The 12,824-nt window shown below is 41.5% G+C and overlaps 1 protein-coding gene and 1 non-coding gene across 2 annotated transcripts in view; both read right to left on the bottom strand.

Annotated features, from left to right (window-relative positions):
- Positions 1-1,348: 1,348 nt before the first annotated feature.
- Positions 1,349-12,824, bottom strand: part of CCDC6 (coiled-coil domain containing 6) — a 111,639-nt gene continuing 100,163 nt past the window's right edge. Inside the window, exons 8-9 of the mRNA XM_041748765.1 lie at positions 6,688-6,812; positions 1,349-5,649 (exon numbers count right to left, since the gene is read on the bottom strand). Coding sequence (XP_041604699.1) covers positions 5,455-5,649; positions 6,688-6,812 — 320 coding nt within the window. The 3' untranslated portion in view covers positions 1,349-5,454. The remainder of the gene's footprint in view (positions 5,650-6,687; positions 6,813-12,824) is intronic.
- Positions 11,309-11,412, bottom strand: LOC121488478. Its single transcript, XR_005987103.1, has one exon. It is a non-coding gene; the product is annotated as a U6 spliceosomal RNA (small nuclear RNA).

Raw genomic sequence — 12,824 nt, 5'->3', positions numbered from 1 at the left:
AAACATTAAAACAAAGACCCAGATTTATTAGTTTTATTTACATAAACACAAAATTTCCATCAACTGTTTCAACTGTTTCAATTTTAGGCACACCAGGTGGACACACTGCCTCTAAAAGGTATTAGAAGAAAAAAAGGGGTACACTCGTCGCTTAAACCTTGTTGTTAAAGCACTTTATTTAAAAATCCTGTTTTCATTACACTCTGCCTGAAATCAGAATGGCTATTCTCACTATACAGGTTAGAAAACTGAGGCTGGAAAATGAAACCAAGACTTCAATTCAGTTTGCAATGCAATTTCTTGGGCAACATTTTCCGTTAAAACCTAGCGGCCAGGACTAGAGAGGCCTTTAACAAAGGGCTAGCCACATTAAAAACTCATTAACTAATAGTGAACATGGAATCTGGCTTAAGCCAGAGTGAGGTCAAGAGTCACTCAAAATCCATTTAGTACTTTTTATGCAGAAAAGGGCCTGGATTCAAAGTCTGCCCCCGTAAGATTGTAACACAGTCTTCTTGAAGATTGTGCTCCAAACACAGGATCCTGCTCAGTACCACGCTTTTCCCCACCAGACGCTAGGGGCTTACTAATACGCAGCTGACAAAGACACAGTCCCTGAACGTGTATAACCCATCATCCCAAATGCCCATTCTGAGTGTCTTCCCAAAGACATGCATGTAGGACTGTGTGCATCTTCCTCTGTGAAGGGCTGCACTGGAGGCTCTCATCCCCTAGGTTCTCATTTTAGCAAGGGAGATAACGTGTCTCACAGGGAAGGAACAGGACCTCCAGGCAGGCTAAGAAACCTCCAGGCAGTGAAAGAACTGTTACTCAAACCTCGCAGTGATCCTGGAGTCATGCTTCCTACAGAGTAGAAGGGGAAACCAACAAATCTGGACTTAAGAGTAAGCCGGCAAAGAGACTGGACGCCATAGCCAAAGCCTAAGTGTGTGTGTGTGCGTGCAGACGTGTGCGCCCACATGTATGTACGCATAGGCATATACTTATATGTAACAATTTCGGGAATGGGTGTCACTTTTGTTCTCGTACTAGGCCTACTAGGTCTGTGCTTTTAAGTTGAAATCCGACACAGATTTGAAACACTGCACAAATCAAAGCATACAGCTAGATGAATTTCCAAAAATTCAATACATCCAGGTAACTGGCACCCTACTTAAGAAGCAAAAATGGTACTAGCCCTTCTGTGTCCTGTCCTTAAGTTTACCTTCTAAGGCAGCCTTTAGGATTTAAAATCAAAGTCAGATGTACAGCAGAAAAATGGGGAAACAATGTTCACTTTCTGACTCAAAGACCAGAAACAAAGAGATAGGTTTTAAGGCTCAAGAGGTGCATTTTAAAAAATTATCTTTATTTAGGTTTCAGATTCAGCACATGTATCAAAGACTAATCAACATAAAGAAGTAAATAAGACATTAATTGGAAGTCTTACATCTCTCTAAACTCTGACCAATGTCAAGATTGCCACTATTACCAGAACTCCAACATAGTCAAGTTGTAAACAAGCTATCATGAACAACACACAGTGTGCACGGAGATGCAGAGGCAAAAGACATGCTAGCACTGGGCTCTCCTCTCTTCCTTGCTGATGTCTTCCCATTTGACGGTCCACTTTTGCTTTCCATGCTAAGTCCCAAATAAAGTCCAAAGGCTCAAGGTCAACCTGACCAAAAACTCTTCCAGAGGAATGCATTCTTAAACTGTTGTGCCTGCAACCTTGTTTTTGCCAGGATGAAGTTCAGATCAAGATGTACAATACAATCTCGATGACGGTGCAGACCGAGTCGAGAACTGAAGTTGAGCAGTAACCCGAGTTAAGGCATGAATGCACACACACACGTGCACACACACAGCGCCCGCGCTATCACGAACGTAGGATTCCTTCTACCGCCTCCCGAGAGGCAACTAGGGCTTGGCAGTAAACCACGACTGCTGAGCATTCTGGAAAATGCTCCCCATAATGTCATGCTAACAGCTGTGTGTGTATGTTAAAAAAAAAAAAAAAAGTAGAAAAAAAAAACAACCACCCAGAAACGAAAACCTAAAAACCCCTTAATCTCTTACAATGGCTCTTGAGCATGGAACTCATGTAGCAGCGTCAATGGCTGGCTCTTTAATAAATTTGGAAATAAAAGATTCTTTTACTATGTATTTCTTTGGTAGTTACCACTACAAAGTTGTCAGTGTTGGTTACCTACAAGACAAGTACTGGACAGAAGATCAAGTTACACAGAAATGATTCTTCTGTACTGGTAAGAGAAAAATATTGCGCTCTTGAAGCACAAGTTACGATGCTTGTTCTCGCCTTATTGGGCATCCTCTATAAGCAAGGCTTCGTGCAGGAAAAGTTCATGTCTACCTAACAGAGGGCGATACATAGTCTATTTTCCTACAATTGAACAGTTAACAAAAGTTCACATTATCAATGATCTCTGGTCAAATCAGTTAGAAGCCAATTACAAAGGAGCGGCAGCACTTGGTGTCAAAGCCACATTCTGGTCGCGCATTCATCCCACGGTTGTGGTATCTCAGGAGCTCAGAATTTAAAACTCCCTTCAGTTAACAAAGGAGTAAGTTGAATTACATCTTAAATACTTCCATCATCTGCCAAATTTCTAGAATTCTGTCCAGAAATGCCAGCATGCTTGAGAGAAAGCAATTCAGAGCCCAGAGAGGTGTCAGGTATTAGATAAGTTAATTTGGTTTTGTATAAAAGGCATGGTAATCTGGCAACAGAGTACTTATCCTATTAGCAGCACAGTGGTAGCCAAGGGTCTCTGTCAGCAAGACAGGGAAAGGAAGCTACTGTTGCTCCCGCCTGCCCTCGGGACAGCTCCTGATCTTAGAGGCCTTCCTTCGGGAAGTCGGTCCAGGGTGACCCTGAGCACGTGGGCCGCAGGAATGGCAGTAACCATAGTCGGCCCCCGTGAGAAGAGCCCGAGGTAAGTCAGCTTCCCATGGATGAAGGGGCTCTTGCCTCCAAGGGCTCGGGGTCGGGATTTTATGGGTCCCTGGTGGCTAAACCATCACCAAGAACGGCCCTGGCAGGTATCCTGCCCATGTGTGACAGGCTCCACACAGGGTCAGAAACCACTTTAGAAGGGCATGAAACAGCACAGACTCAAAATAGTAGTGTTTGTTCTATCAATTCTGAATGTCGGCAGGGAGAGGCAACTAGATTTATGTTGAAAAAGTGCTGTTTGAAGGAGCTGTGTTTTATTTTAAAATGAAATGACTAGGGGAACCAGCACTACATTTCTGCAAAGTCTGAAAGTCAAGAACCTATTTCTAGAAGGCATTTATCAGGAACGGTTTGCTCACGCCAAGTGCTTTTTCATTCACCATATGGCAATGTTTTGACTTTTGTGCTTTCGGGAGGTAACTCAATTGACAGGAAGCAGAGGGAAGCTCATTACATTATGGACTTTCTCATTTGAGTGCAAGCCACTATCCCAACAGCATTGAATTCTATCATCTCGCGAAAGATTCTTGTAAACATAGACCATATTTCTCCTATGAGAGAAACCAAGAACTGTACCATGAAGGCAAAATTTGTTTGCCTCCTCTCAGAATTCCTTGGAATGGCAATGTACCAGGAGGGACGGCAGGCTGTTGGTGAGATCCCTGGGTTTGCTAAGACCCCATCCGATCGAATTAAAAATCTAAAGCCTCAATAATTAAATGCCAAACTTGTTCCCCATATCTGAGAACTGTACTATGATTATGTATATTACATACACATTATAAATAAAATTTATATAGACCAATTGAGGAGTGAAGTTCAGGGGTGAAAGCAGGAAGAGGTGAAAAATCCTATTGTTGCTTTTACTCTCGAGTTCTTAAAATGCTAGTCAAACACTATTATCCAACAAGACTTGTTTCATTCTGTAATTCTTAAATATGCATTCGAAGGCAAAAATGGAAGTTTCTATACTGTACACTATTAAATATCTACAATGTCACGGTTCCTTATTTTTAGGAGTGTGTTCAATAAAGAGCTAGCTATTAGAGATGGGTGTCACAAAACATGGACTCTTAAAAATTACCGATAAATTAATTTTCAGTTCTCTGATTATATCCAACAGATACACATTCTCATCATAAAATATACATTCTCTAGTAAGTTATTTTCGTCCACAGCATATATAAATATGCAAACACAGGTGGTAAAAATCACTTTACTACCAAAGTACAAAACAGTAACTGCTGAAAAGCAAAAATAAAGATGTTGCAAGTATTAAGAAAAGAGTGACTCACAGTGTTCCACTTCCAAGTGAAACCAAATGATTTATTTGTGCTAAATGAATGGAAATAATGTATTCAGAGTATACTTGTTTGTACACTGCACTTGCTTATACTGGGCAACACAAGTGCTCATCGATGTTCATGTGCTACCGTCTTCTCACCTCTTTTCTTTTCTGCCAAGCAATAAAGTATTCTGAGGCCGCTATGCCAAGATATTCCTATAATGTTCATTTCAAATAGTACTTTCTAATAGTATTTTGCACCTTTAAAATATTTGTTCAAACTCTATTTTAGGGGAACACGAAGAACGGGAAAGGGAAGATAGCTGTTTTTGTTACAATCACGTTGCCTTCTGCAGCAGAAATCAAAGAGCGTGTGTTCTAATTGGCCATCAGAACCACTGGTGGGCAGGACAGCATTTATGGACTGGTGTTAGAGGGGCCGGGTTGGGGAGATTACCACTAAAGATAAGGAAAGAATCACACCTGAATACACATCAGTTGTCCACCCCACGTGGACGTGGAAAAGGTAGAGCCACGCGGTCCATGACTTAGGCTGTCTTGTTTCACAGGAGGCGTGGATGTTGACACTGAAAATAACCTACACAAAGTGTATCTGTAGAAAGCTCTAGGCCAGAGCACACTGTCTCGGGCACTGATCCATCTAGCTTTCCATTCTACACGGAAGGCTAGATTTTCAAAGGTCCGAACTGTAGTGCTGAATTACGGGTTACGTTTGGTAAACACCATTATAATGGGGGCGGGGGCGGGGGGCAAGGGGGAGGATCAGCTCAGTAATTTTCTGCAAATTCATGAAAAAAAAATATAAAAAAGATATCCCTTTTTATTTTACAAACCTAAAAGCCAGGAAAATGAAGCTCTGGGGCCAAGCAAAAATTGCACGCTGCTGCTGAATTACCAAATATCGAATAGCAAATGTTCCAGCCAGGGAATGGACGTACACGGAGATTCAAGTAGAACACTGATGGAAAAAAGTCGTCTGCGTAGTGTCGTAGACACACAACACTGGCTGCGTTTCCGACAAACACTTACAACACAATTAATAGTGAAGCCTAGATAACGTCAGTGCAAATAAGTCAGATCCAGAACTGCCAGGGAAGGAAGCCTTTGGCGTTGAGCAGGCGGCTCCACTGTCCGAGTCCCCACGTGAGCTGCAGACCAAGCACATGCATTAAGGCTGGGAGGGGGGGTGCGCCGGCTGCGGCGAGGGGGCGGGCGGCGCGCCGGCCGCGGGGGGGGCCGCCGGCTGCATGGGGGGCGGCGGCGGCGGCGGCGGCGGCTGCACGGGGCTCTGTGTGTTGGGAGACGGAGGCGGCGTGGGCCGTTTGAATTTGTCAGGGCTGTTGCTTCTCCGCGGTGAAGGCCTCTGCAGAGAGGACAGAAGGGCAGGTCAGTCCGGGGCGGCCCGCTCCTTTTTAACCGCCTGACAAGTGGGGGCTGGTGAAGGGGGTTGGGGGGCCACAGAGACCAGAGGCCAGCGAGTTCCTGGCCTGCCCCTCCCGCTCCCTCGAGTGGGGACGTAAACTCCTTGGGGTCTGCACCGACACCCGTGAAAAAGCCACACAAAGTGACTATGAAACTTGCACTGACCAAATTACTGGACTCGGGCCCTTCCACGGGGCGGTCCTAGAATCAAAAACAGCGCCACATCCCCCAACTGGATCTCCTCTGTCCCTTGTATGTCACCGAGTTGCTTCCATTGCTCTACTCAGTTATCAACATCCCAAAAGCTGCAGCTCAACCAGGTGTTTCCCAACAAACCAATAAAAACAGCTTCAGAAATACCTTACCGCTTTTGTAGGATAAGAGTCTTCTTTTGAAGGTTTCCTTATTGGAACTAGTACCCTCCCTTCTTCACTATTCTCAAACTCCTGTGTGCTACGTTTTCAACTGTTCTATTAGTCAACTTAATAAGCAGCTCTCAAGGAAAAACTCCGAGTGAAGTCTGAACAAAAAGCATTTAAGACTCCTTCTGATTCCAGGAGAGAAAATTCTGAGTGAAACCAGAAATAAGGCTAATTTCAAGAAGAATACTGAAGATAAGTGAACTGTGAAGATGCCAACAATAAATATTTTAGACATTGTGGCAACCAGCAATGACTCGTTATAGCAAAGAGCTGGCCAGAGTTTAATTACGGCCTTGGCCAGAGTTCAAATTACATTTCACAAAGGATAATTTTTCACAGAAAGTGAAGCTGAAGTTTTGTCTCCTGGGAAGGATTTTAGTTTCAACACCAGAATTTGGTATCAAACTGCTGGGAAGTCTCTATAGATTGAAGGTGAACTGATGGTGGGAGGGAGAAAAAAAGTAAATGTCTAACAGCATCACCCCTGTTCTCCTAAGAAGAAGCCGTTGCTACCACCATCAGGAGTCAGTGTGGCTTCCTCCCCTGTGAATACTTACTGTGATACCATGGGAGGCTCCCATATGCTGCACATGAAGCCCCGGGGAATTGTAGTAAGACATTCCGGCTCTTGTCAATGAAGTCGGTGGCGTGAAGCCAACTGTGTGACTTGCATATGATAGACCTGAAATATAACAACAAATATTATTTCAGATTCCATTATCTAGTGTCTTCAACCACCGAGAAGAATTTAAAATGCAAAAGTTTTCAGTCACCAAAAAAAATGAACACACATGAAAAGTGTGGTGGGCTCATCAAATGGCCTGCTGGGTAAAAGGGGATATAAAAGTCAAGTCCTAGAATAGAACAGAGAGCCCAGAAATAGGTCCACACATATACAATCGAAAGGTGCCAAGAATACATAATGGGGAAAGGGTAGCCTCTTCAACAAATGGTACTGAGAAAACTGGATATCCACATGCAAAGGAATGCAACTGGACCCTTACCTTATACCATTCACAAAAATCAATTCAAAATGATTGGATTAAAGGACTCAGGCATAAGACCTACAACTATAAACTCTTAGAAGAAAACACAGAGGGAAGGTTTCATGATATTGATCTTAGCAATGTCTCAGATGTGACACCAAAAGCACAACCACAAAAGCAGAAAATAGACAAGTGGGACTATATCAAACTCAAAAGCTTCCACAGCAAAAGAAATAATCAACAGAAAAGCAAACTATGGATATGAGGAAATATTTAAAAACCATGTATCAGATAAGGGATTAGTATTCAAAATATATAAGGAACTCCTACAGTTCAATAACAAATAACCCAATTAAAAAATGGGCAAAGGACTTGAACAGACATCTCTCCAAAGACATCTCTTTGCCTAGAAATAGGCAACAGGCATATGAAAAGATGCTCAACATCATGCAACATTATCCACAAGAGTCAAGATGTATAAACCACCTAAATCAAACTCAACACCCAAAAAACAAAAAAATCCAATCAAGAAATGGGCAGAAGACATGAACAGACATTTCTCAAAAGAAGGCATACAAATGGCCAACAGATACATGAAAAAATGCTTCGCATCACTGGGCATCAGGAAATACAAATCAAAACTACAATGAGATACCACCTTACATCAGTCAGAATGGCTAATATTAACTCAGGAAACAACAGGTGTTGGTGAGGATGGAGAGAAAGGGGAACCCTCTTACACTGTTGGCAGGAATTACAAACTGGTACAGCTACTCTGGAAAACAGTGTGGAGGTTCCTCAAAAAATTAAAAATAGAGCTACCCTATGACCCAGCAATTGCACTAGCAGGTATTTATCCAAGGGATACAAATATGGTGATCCAAAGGGGCAATTGCACCACAATATTTATAGCAGCAATGTCTATAATAGCCAAACTGTGGAAAGAGCCCAGGTGCCCATGAACAGATAAGTGGAGAAAGAAGATATGGTATATCTATATACACAATGGAATACTACTCAGCCATCAAAAAGAATGAAATCTTGCCATTTGCAATGACATGGATGGAACTAGAGGGTATTATGCTAAGCGAAATAAGTCTGTCAGAGAAAGACAAATACCATATGATTTCACTCATGTGAAATTTAAGAAACAAAGCAGGTGAATATAGGGAAAAGGAAGGAAAAATAAAATAAGACGAAAACAGAAGGAGACAAACCATAAGAGAAAACTATGGGAAACTGGGGGTTGCTGAAAGGAAGAGGGGGGGGGTTGGGTAACTGGGTGATGGGCATTAAGAAGAGCACTTGAAGTAATAAGCACTGCGTGTTGCATGCAACTGATGAATCACTAAATTCTACCTCTGAAACTATGCACACAAACTCCACCTGAATGTCCATCAACAAAGTAGTAAAGAAAACATGATATATACACACAAGGGAATATTATTCAGCCATTAAAAATTATTTTTAAGGAGAACATAGAGGACATCATGCTGATCTAAGCCAGTCACAGAAGGGCAAATACTGCATGATACAATTAGGAGGCATATAAGTCAACTCATAGGAACAGAGAATGCAGTGGTAGTTGCTAAGAGTTAGGGGTAGGAAGAAATGGGGAGAATTACTGTTTGACGGGCATAAAGTTTCAATTATACAAGAGTAGGTTCTAGAGATCTTCTGTACAACATTGTGCCTCTAGTTGGAGTTAACGTTTTGTTAAGAGGGTAGATCTTATGTCAAATGTTCTTATCCCAATTAAAAAAACAAAATCAGGGCAGCCTGGGTGGCTCAGTGGTTTAGTGCTGCCTTCAGCCTGGGATGTGATCCTGGAGACCCAGGATCGAGTCCCACGTCAGGCTCCCTATGGGGAGCCTGCTTCTCCCTCTCCCTGTTTCTCTGCCTCTCTTTCTTATGCTCTGTGTCTCTCATGAATAAATATATAATATTTAAAAAGAGGAGATTTCCCCCTATTAAAAAACAAAACAAAATCAGACCTTTCCAGGAGTCCAACTGAGATACAGAGTAGTAAAAAGACATGAGAAGAAATGAGTCATGTAGAAAAAATTAGAGCAAAGGGATCAACATCAGATGCAAGACAAGTGTCAAAAGAGACACTAACAATGAGACAAAACCACTGTGTGTATTGTGTGTATGTATACTTGTCATAAAGGCAAACAAAAATCACTACTGATAATTTTGCAACTTCTGGTTACTCAACGAAGAAAACAGAAGCTCTATATATGCCACTGTTTCCAAAAAGAAACTGGTATTTAAGGAAGAAACAACCCCAAGCCCACTGTAATGATCTATACAGTCTTCATCTAGGACCAAAGAATCACCTCCAAAGTGTTTTTAAAATACTCAAGCCCAGACTTTCCTTCTTTCCTTTCTATTAGATAGGTCTGGGTTGGGCTTCAAATAGTTGTATTTTTCAAACAGTCTAACATGTTCAAGCTAAGCTGCCCTGGTCTTTGCAAGTTACATGCTGCTGGTCCAGTGGTATGGAGCGATGCTTATTTATCACTGAATAAATACAGTGATCTTTATATCTTTGAGTTCCCAGCATCTACCAGGGCATCTATCACAGAGAAGTTCCATGTGAATGAATGGAATGAAAATGGAAACACAGGAGCAAGTTGAGGAGTTTGGATAGAACTATGTATTTTCAATCACTCTGGTTTTATTGTTGTGGTTTTAATTATCACACAGTTAACATACAGTGTTATATTAGTTTCAGATGTAACAGATTCAACGCTTATACACAATACCCCTTACACACAATACCCCATGCTCATCACAGCAAGTGCCCTCCTCAATCCCATCACCTACCTATTTCCTCCATCCTCCTCCCACCTCCCCTCTGGTAACCATCAGTTCATTCTCTGTAGTTAAGTCTTTCTGTTTCTTCTCTCTCCTTATTTCCTTTGCTCATCTGTTTTGTTTTTTAAATTCCACATGAATGAAATCACTTAGTATTTGTCTTTCCCTGACTTATTTCCCTTAGTACTATATTCTCTAGTTCCATCTATGTCATTGAAGATGGCAAGATTTCATTTTTTATGGCTGAATAATATTCTATTATACATATCTATCTATACCCATCTGCTTTATCCATTCATCAATCATTGGACACTTGGGCTGCTTCCCTATGTTGGCTATTGTAAATAAGGCTGCACATAGAAGTGCATGTATCACTTTGAATTAGTGTTTTTTTTTTGTTTGTTTGTTTTTGTTTTTTTGTTTGTTTGTTGTTTGGTAAATACCTAGTAGTATGATTACTGGATCTTACGGTAGTTCTACTTTTAACTTCTTGAGTAACTTCCATATTGCTTTCCACAGTGGGTACAGCAGTGTACATGCCCACCAATAGTGCAAAAGAGTTCCTTTTGTCTGCATCCTTCCCGAACCCGTTGTTTCATATGTTATTGATTTTAGCCTTTCCGACAGATGTGAGGTGATACCTCATTGTAGTTTTGATTTGCAATTGATTTGTATCCCTGATGATGAGTAGTGTTGAGCATCTTTTCACGTGTCTGTTGGCAATTTGTATGTCTTCTTTGGAGAAACATCTGTTCATGTCTTTTGCCCGTTTTTTAATTGGATTACTTGTTTTTTATATATGTATTTTGGATACTATACCTTTATCAGATATGTCATTTACTAATATATCTTCCCCTATTCCAGAGGATTGCCTCTCAACTCTGTTGTTCACTGTGTAGAAACTTATTTTGATGAAGTCCCAAAAGTTTATTTTTGCTTTCGTTTCCCTTGCCTCAGGACATCTATCTAGAAAGAAGTTGCTATGGCCTATGTCAGAGATACTATCTGTGCTCTCATCTACAATTTTTATGGTATCAGGTTTCACTTTTAGGTCTTTAATCCATTTTGAATTTATTTTTGTGTACAGTGTAAGAAAGTGGTCTAGTTGCATTCTTTTTCATGTTGCTGTCCTGTTTTCCCAGCACCATCTGTTGAAGAGACTGTCTTTTTCCCATTGGATATTCTTTCCTGCTTTGTTGAAGATTAATTGACCATTGTGGATTTACTTCTAGGTTTTCTCATCTGTTCCATTGATCAATGAGTCTATTTCTGTGCCAGTACCATATTGTTTTGATTACTACATCTTTGTAACTTGAGTCTAGAATTTGGTACCACCAGATTTGTTTTCTTTTTTCAAATTTGCTTTGGTTAAAAAAATATGGAATGCTTCATGAATTTGCATGTCATCTTTGTGCAGGGGCCATGCTAATCTTGGTATTATTCCAATTTTAGTGTATGTTCTGCTGAAATGAGTGCAATTTTCAACCACTTTGAATCTAAGATCAGCTATTAGATGCCAAGCAACATGAACTCCACTTGAACTCTTTTCTGAATACAATAAAAATAAGAAGCTGTTATTTTCTTTTGGCTTCCATGGCTGAGACTTGCAGCCTCCAAGCCTACCTTTAGTTGTCTTGTCCCAGAATTTGTGTCCTCAACATCAAAAGTCAAGGGTTTATTTTAGTTCTTGATTTGACTGTCAATTAATGCTTTCTATTTGGCACGTTTCCATTCCAATTGTGGATCTGGGGTTCACATTTACAAAATGGAGGTCTGGAGTAAAGTCTTTGGAAACTAAGTGGCCATGTTTATTTTTACCACAAGGACTTCGTTCAGCTGGAGGAGGAAAGAAGAGGTTTTATTTAAATAGTTCTGAGGAATACAACCCTAATTCTGTTTCTTATGAAAGTGATGAAATTTAAGAGAAAGGCTATGAAAGTGGATCCTTATCCAAAGACTCTTATAAAGGCCTCTGTCCTTGGCTCCAACCTATCTCTTAATGTTGTGGGTCAGCAATTCTCAACAGAGTATCAAAGCCCTCACTCAGGCCCAAACCAGATGAAATCAGAACCTATGGAAGCAGGGCCCCAGGGCGGCCAGTGTACAAACCACAGTGACTTTATCACTCTCACTCTGACCTCCACTGCTCAGTTCCCAGCATGTCCTGGGCTTCTCTCTACCTTCTTCCCTGGCCATGAGGGCCCTCGACTAGCCTTTGAAGGCAGACAGACGAGCCCCTAGAGCTGAATGCCACATTAGCTCCAACTCTAGTTCTGCCACTTGGCACTGAGTGACAGGGGACTTCAGATCCGTCAACTGTAAAATGAGATTACTGTAGTGGCCTCACAAGGTTGCTGTGGGGATGAAATGAGTAACTGTCACAAAGTGCTGGGAGAGTGCCTGGCCACCGATGGCCTCATTAAGCTTCAGCTCATGAAGTTCCTTTAAGGCCAATCTCAAAAGTGCTCTATGCATAGCTCTCTCTTTTTCGAATCTCTTCTTAAAACTATTTCAATTTTTTACAATTATAACCTTTTATTCTGAAACCGTTTACCACTCACATGAAGCTGCAAACACATGACAGAGTTCTACTGGACGCTGCAGGCAGCCTCCACCAACAAGCTTTTCCATAAGCACAGCAGTGTCAACCCCAGAAACTGACACAGGTCGCCTCCTAGTGACGAAGACCCAGACTTGCACTGGACTTCCTCAGGGTTTACTGCACTGCACTCTTCCTGTGTCCACATGTGTATACAGCTCAGTCATTTTATCACATGTATAGACTCAAGTTAACAGTCATCACAACTGGTCTGTCACCACAAAGAAACTCCCTTGTGTCAGTCCTTTCACTAATCACACCTTTCCACTCATCCTATGCCCCAGCAATG

Source organism: Vulpes lagopus, chromosome 3 (assembly GCF_018345385.1).
Source record: "Vulpes lagopus strain Blue_001 chromosome 3, ASM1834538v1, whole genome shotgun sequence".
In the NCBI taxonomy this organism is placed as follows: domain Eukaryota; kingdom Metazoa; phylum Chordata; class Mammalia; order Carnivora; family Canidae; genus Vulpes; species Vulpes lagopus.
This window is presented reverse-complemented; position numbering and strand designations above follow the sequence as displayed.